This window comes from Teleopsis dalmanni, chromosome 1 (assembly GCF_002237135.1).
Source record: "Teleopsis dalmanni isolate 2A chromosome 1, ASM223713v2, whole genome shotgun sequence".
In the NCBI taxonomy this organism is placed as follows: Eukaryota; Metazoa; Arthropoda; class Insecta; order Diptera; family Diopsidae; genus Teleopsis; species Teleopsis dalmanni.
Window position 1 is genome coordinate 37,637,718 of NC_051846.1, and position 6,680 is coordinate 37,644,397.

Consider the following 6,680-nt stretch of genomic DNA (forward strand, 5'->3'; position numbering starts at 1 on the left):
AAATAAATTAAAATATAATAAAATATAATATATAAATCATATAACACATCAATTATAATAATTCTACAGAATCCTACAATATTAACAATTTGACTTTAACCGCTCTAACATCCCGCCCCCCTTGAAAGGATTTTCAATTGGTAATAGTGCGAGTTTGTGGATTGGACGCCGTATTACTCCTTTTGGGGTTTGCACATCAACAACACGAACCAAATTATCTGGACCCCTGATGCAATGCACGATTCGGCCCATCAACCAGCGTTGTGGAGGCATATTGTCTTCATGGATTAAAACCAGAGCCCCCTCGGTGATGTTAGATTGTTCTTCTGTCCATTTGGTGCGTATCTGCAGCTCATTCAGATAGTCTCTAGACCATCTGCGCCAGAAGTGATGTTTGACTGCGGTTATACGAGACCATTTATCAATTAATGAAGCAGCTTCATACTGAGGACTTGGTTCAGATAAAGTTTTGAGCGGCCCACCGATAAGAAAATGTGCTGGCGTTAGCGCTTCATAATCGCTCGGGTCACAAGAATGAGGTGTGATTGGTCGCGAATTTAAGATAGCTTCGATTTCAATCAGTGCTGTTCCAAGCTCCTCAAAGGTGAATCGAGTATTTGATAGTGTTCGATACAGATGGCCTTTCGCGCTTTTTACAGCCGCTTCCCATAGACCTCCAAAGTGAGGTGCTCGGGGCGGTATAAAATTGAAATTTATGAATTGGTTGCTGCAAAAGGTCTGCAGCATCACTTGATTAGACTTCTCGAAAAACATTCTTTTTAACTCTGCTAGTTTGTTGTTAGCCCCAACGAAGTTCGTGGCGTTGTCGCAATAGATGTCTGATGGTAACCCTCGTCTACCGATTAACCTTTTCAGTGCTGCAATAAATGCCTCCGTAGATAAGTCTGACACGGCTTCTAGATGAGCTGCCTTTGTAGACAGACAAACGAACACGGCTATATAGGTCTTATATGGAACCCGTCCCCGAATTCGGAGATACGTTAATATCGGACCGCAAAAATCTACCGCAGTACGCGCGAATGGACGGCTTGGAGTGAGGCGTTCGATTGGGAGATTACCCATCATTTGATTAAGTAGTTTGGGTTTATAACGCACGCAGTGAATACACGAGTGCACGACTCGGCGTGCAATTTCTCGAATATTAATTATCCAGAAGTTTAGTCGAGTAAGGGCAATTAGTGCTTGTGCGCCTGCATGATAGTTGCACAAGTGTATATGCCGAACATAAAGTTCCACAAAATAACAGCCCTTCGGCAACAAAATAGGGTGACGTTGGCCTACTGAGATGTCACTCAGCTCGAGGCGACCTCCCACCTTTAGTAATTGATAACCGAATACATTGTCCAGGAAGGGATTTAGATGCTTTAATGTACCTTCGGCTGGGTTCCCTCGTTGTAGGCGTTGTATATCAATTTCGAAGAATTGCTGTTGGATGACCCAAATAATACAGTGCAATGCCTTTTGTAGCTGAATAGGTTGGAGGGTACATTCTCCATTCTTCAATTTATTCTTGGTTACATGATAAAAACGCTGTACCTGCGCTATTACTCGTAGCATCTTAGTGTATGAACTATGTCTTGACAATACCTGTAATACGTAGTTGTCTTCATTTGTGTTAACGAATACAACCTTTCGCGTCTCTTTATTGACTTCTTCCATATCCAGGTTGTGACATTTCAAATGCGGCCAGTATTTATCAGCGAGTAACAAAAATTCCGGCCCCGTAAACCAACAAGACTCTGATAATTGGCGGATGTTACAGCCGCGCGACACAACATCTGCCGGGTTGGATTGGGTAGGAACGTGTCTCCATTGCCCATTTGCGGTAATATCTTGAATTTCCGCTACTCGATTGCCAACGAATGCAGACAGGGTTGATGAGTGCTGCTTCAACCAATGTAATACAATCTGTGAATCAGTCCAAAAAAACGTTTCACCCTTAAATTGCGCAAATATTGGTTGGACCTTCTGATACAGTTTGGCAAGAAGTAAGGCACCACAGAGTTCTAGTTTAGGTAGCGACTTCCGCTTTATAGGTGCCACACGGGATTTTGCAGTGAATAGCCTGACCGTCACCTTACCTGATGTGATTTGTGATCGGAGAAATATACAGCAACCATATGCGCGTATTGAAGCGTCACAGAAACCGTGTACATCAACCTGTTGATAGTTTATGGATAGGCAGTACCTCGGCACCTTAACCGATGAAAGCGTTGTAAGATCTTGAATAAATGTTTTCCAAGCTGAGTGAAGATTTTGAGGGACTGACTCGTCCCAATCCACACGCAAAAGCCACAATTCTTGCATCATAATTTTGGCTACGAGTATGATCGGTGCTAGTAATCCAAGCGGGTCGAATAATGAAGACGCAAGGGATAAGATGGTGCGTTTTGTTACAATATGACCTGGTTGTGCATTAAACGAAAATAGGAAAACATCTTGCATTTGGTGCCACTTGATGCCTAGAGCGCTGGTGACTGTATCTGTATCAAGATTCAAACTCTTTGTTGTAGTATCGCTGATGAAGTCATGATGGTTTGAATGCCATTTGTCAAGATCGAAGCAACCCTTCTGTAGAATGGCCGTTAACTGATGTCTGATATTGGTGAGTTGATCAATGGAATCTGCTCCACCTAAGAAGTCGTCGACAAAGAACGATGAGTTAATGAGTGCAGCGCCTATTGGGTATTGTGTTTCAAATTTGTCCGCCAAATACTGCAAACTCCTGGTTGCTAGGAAAGGTGCTGATGCAGTACCATAAGTGACTGTATTCAACTCGTAAGTACTAACAGGATCGGACTCCGTATCTCGCCAAAAAATATATTGGAATTTTCGATCTGGTTCATCTATCAGTATCTGTCGGTACATCTTAACAATGTCAGCCGTCAAGGCATATCGGTGCAAACGAAATTGAAGTAGCAACAAATATAACTCCGACTGAATTGTCGGGCCGACCAGTAGAATATCATTTAATGAACGTTGCGAAGTTGTTGGACATGACGCATCAAAAACCACCCTCAGCTTGGTCGAAGTGCTCGACGGTTTTAAAACACAATGATGAGGGATATAATAATGAGGTTCGTTGGGTTTCGGAGTCTCAACACGCGTCATGTGTCCGAGCTCTCGATATTGTTTCATGAATTCTTGATAGTCTTGCTTCAGTGCACGATTAGATGACAATCGCCGTTCTACAGAATAAAAACGGCGCAAGGCGATATTGTGTGTCAAACCAAGACAATCTGGTGAATCTTTGAATGGTAACCGAACGACAATTCTTCCCATCGCATTTTGGTGAACCGTTTCACGATATAATGACTCACACGCAACATGTGCTGGTGACCATGATTTTGAAGCCGATTGCACTTCCTCTATCTTCCACATCATTTCTAATTGATCGGAGACTGTATCTTCAACTGATAATAGGCATTTTGCTGCTGGTGATGCAAATGGCTGACCCTTGTACTTGCCAGATACAATCCATCCTAATAGTGTTTTTTGAAGTACTGGAAGATTTTCACCTAGTTTGATTTGACCGACAGACAAAATATCAAAGAAACTTTCAGCTCCAAGCAAAAGATCAACGCGCTTGGATTTAAAGAATTGCTCATCGGCGAGAGGTGTATTTGGTGGAACCTTCCACGACGATATATCGATTTCAGAACTTGGTTGATATGCGATGTGATTCGTAATACCAAAGTTTAAAGCAAGTTCAAAATTTGAATGACGAGATTTGATTGATGTGAGCGTCTGATACTTAATGTTGGTCAACGAACTACCAATACTGGAAACATGCAACCGATGTTTATGTTTTGCTAAACTAAGCTTCTTTGAAAACTCCTCCGTTATGAAGTTGACCTGAGAGCATGAATCAAGTAAGGCTCTACCCACTTGATAACTTCCCGATGAATCCTTCACTAAAACCAATGCCGTGGCAAGAATTATTTGCTCGGCCGATGACATATTAAGATGGGAATGGCTGGCAACGTTGTCGTTGGGCATAGCAGCGTGTTCTGTGCGTCGTGATGATCCCGCGCTCTTAATATTCGTTGGCAATTGCGAATGATGCAAGAGAGTGTGATGTGGCTTTGCGCAAACCTTACATTTAAACGTTGATGTACAATTAACCACATGATGGCGTGGCGATAAGCAGTTTATGCAGAGTTTTAGGCTCTTCACCTTTTCAAACCTTTGAACCACCTCCAGTGCCTTAAAACGATGACAATTCTGTATTAGGTGTTCATTGCTAGAACAAAATGAGCAAGAATTGCTAGATGTAGATGCAACAAATGCGTATTGTTTTGAGCGTCTGTTAGTCTTGGAGTTAAGACTATTAGGTTTACGTTGTGATGATGACTGATTGCCGTTTCCACTGTCAAGTGATTCGAGAAACTGGCAATGTCTATCCAACAATTTTGAGCAATCTTCCCAACTGGGTAATGTGTCAAAGTTACGCGATTCATTCCATTTCCTACGTGTAATTGCGTCCGTTTTTTGCATGATTAACGAGATAAGTAGAGCCTCACATATTTGTTTCTCTGTACCTAGCGAACAGAGTGAACCATACAAAGCGGATGCATTGTTTACCAGACTACGGAGTTGTTGGCTTGACTGACCCGATACTGCTGGTAGATCAAATAGTGTCGCGATATTTTCGGCGAAGATTAGGCTATTATTGTCATAGCGCGATTTAAGCCTATCCAGAGCCTTTGGATAGTTTTCATTCGAAATAGGAAATGCCTGTACTGTCTCTAGAGCTTGACCAGTAAGGCAGTTCAGCAAGTGATTAAATTTTTCAATATTTGTGAGGTATATTTCGCGATCTATGTATGATTTGGAGAAACGAATTAATAAAATTGTTATAATCCGAGTACTTACCACTGAATGTAGGTAATTTTAACAGTGGTAATTTTTTACTTGAGGTGGGCATCATTGCTGTTACGTCTAGCACTGATGCATTGTGGGCCTCTTCCTGCAGTTGAGACATGATTAATATTTTGGTGGAAACGTATAGGTCTTCTAATTCATCTCTAGCTGAGTCAGTTGCATCTAATTTCTCGATCAACGTCTGAAAAGCTAAGATTTGTTTAAAATATGATTCTAAAATACCTAGTCGACATTTCAGTTCTGGTTGTGAGAGCGAATTACTCTTTCCTTTGACGAACGTCTTGATCCTTGAAATGCTCGCTTTCGTCGAGGCTCGCTGTTGTTTTAGTTCTGACAGTTCTGCCGTAGTGGTTGGCTCTGCCGTTGCCATTGAAACAATTGTAGATACTTGAGAACAGCAAGGGATTTGACGAAGTCGAAAAGTCACAATAGCAGCAGCGAACTTTCCGAAATTGAACTGCTCTTACGGTGGTTGTTGTCAGACGCGACGTTGACGAATCCGCCCACTTACTGATTGGAAGCAAATATTAACCAGTAATCAACAAGTAAGTTAACTTGTTGTTGTTGTTGTAATTGTTCAGCGTGACCTTGATGCGGACACGAGGTTCTATTTGGCGCTTAGCAGAACCTAAGCCGAGAACCATAGAATGCACAATAGTACACACGTACGATAGTATATAGTATATATGTACAGATGTACGATATTATTAAAGTTAGCACACTTTAGATATATAACCGTTTAGGAGCAATACTCACACGAGCACATTATGGTTACAAATTAACCAAATACAATAAAAGCGAAAGTATGTACAATCAACAAGTAAAGATAGCTTGTTGTTGTTATTTTAACTGTCGAGCACGACCTTGATGCGGACACGAGGTTCTGATTTGAGGTTAGCGGACCTAAACCGAGAACCACCAATTGCACAAGAGTATATACGTACGATAGTACATATGTAATATATATATAGATGTACGATATATTATAATGGTTAGCACACGTTAGCTATATAGCTGGTTAGAAAAAGTATTCACACGCGCACATTAATGGTTACAAATTAACCAAAAACAATAAAAGCGAAAGTATATACAATCAACAAGTAAAGGTATCTTGTTGTTGTTATTTTAAATGTCGAGCACGACCTTGATGCGGACACGAGGTTCTGATTTGAGGTTAGAGGACCTAAACCGAGAACCACCAATTGCACAAGAGTATATACGTACGATAGTACATAGGTAGTATATATATAGATGTATGATATATTATGATAGTTAGCACGCGTTAGCTATATAACTGGTTAGAAGAAATATTCACACGCGCACTTTAATGGTTACAAATTAACCAAAAACAATAAAAGCGAAAGTATGTACAATCAACAAGTAAAGATATCTTGTTGTTGTGAATTTAACTGTCGAGCGCGATCTTGATGCGGACACGAGGTTCTGTTTTGAGGTTAGCGTACCTAAACCGAGAACCACCAATTGGACAATAGTATATACGTACGATAGTACATATGTAGTATATATAGACGTACGATATATTATAATAGTTAGCACGCGTTAGCTATATAACTGGTTAGAAGAAATATTCACACGCGCACTTTAATGGTTACAAATTAACCAAAAACAATAAAAGCGAAAGTAGGTACAATCAACAAGTAAAGGTATCTTGTTGTTGTAATGTCGAGCGCGATCTTGATGCGGACACGAGGTTCTGGTTTGAGGTTAGCGGACCTAAACCGAGAACCACCAATTGCACAATAATATACGTTCGA

General features: G+C 40.9%; 1 protein-coding gene across 1 annotated transcript in view; it reads right to left on the reverse strand.

Moving 5' to 3' along the window:
* The window catches only part of LOC119679724, a 7,551-nt gene extending 2,276 nt beyond the window's left edge, over positions 1-5,275 (reverse strand). The window contains exons 1-3 of the mRNA XM_038092226.1: positions 4,936-5,275; positions 3,579-4,841; positions 178-3,503 (exon numbers count right to left, since the gene is read on the reverse strand). Of these exons, the coding sequence (XP_037948154.1) occupies positions 178-3,503; positions 3,579-4,841; positions 4,936-5,275 (4,929 nt within the window). The remainder of the gene's footprint in view (positions 1-177; positions 3,504-3,578; positions 4,842-4,935) is intronic.
* Positions 5,276-6,680: the final 1,405 nt, after the last annotated feature.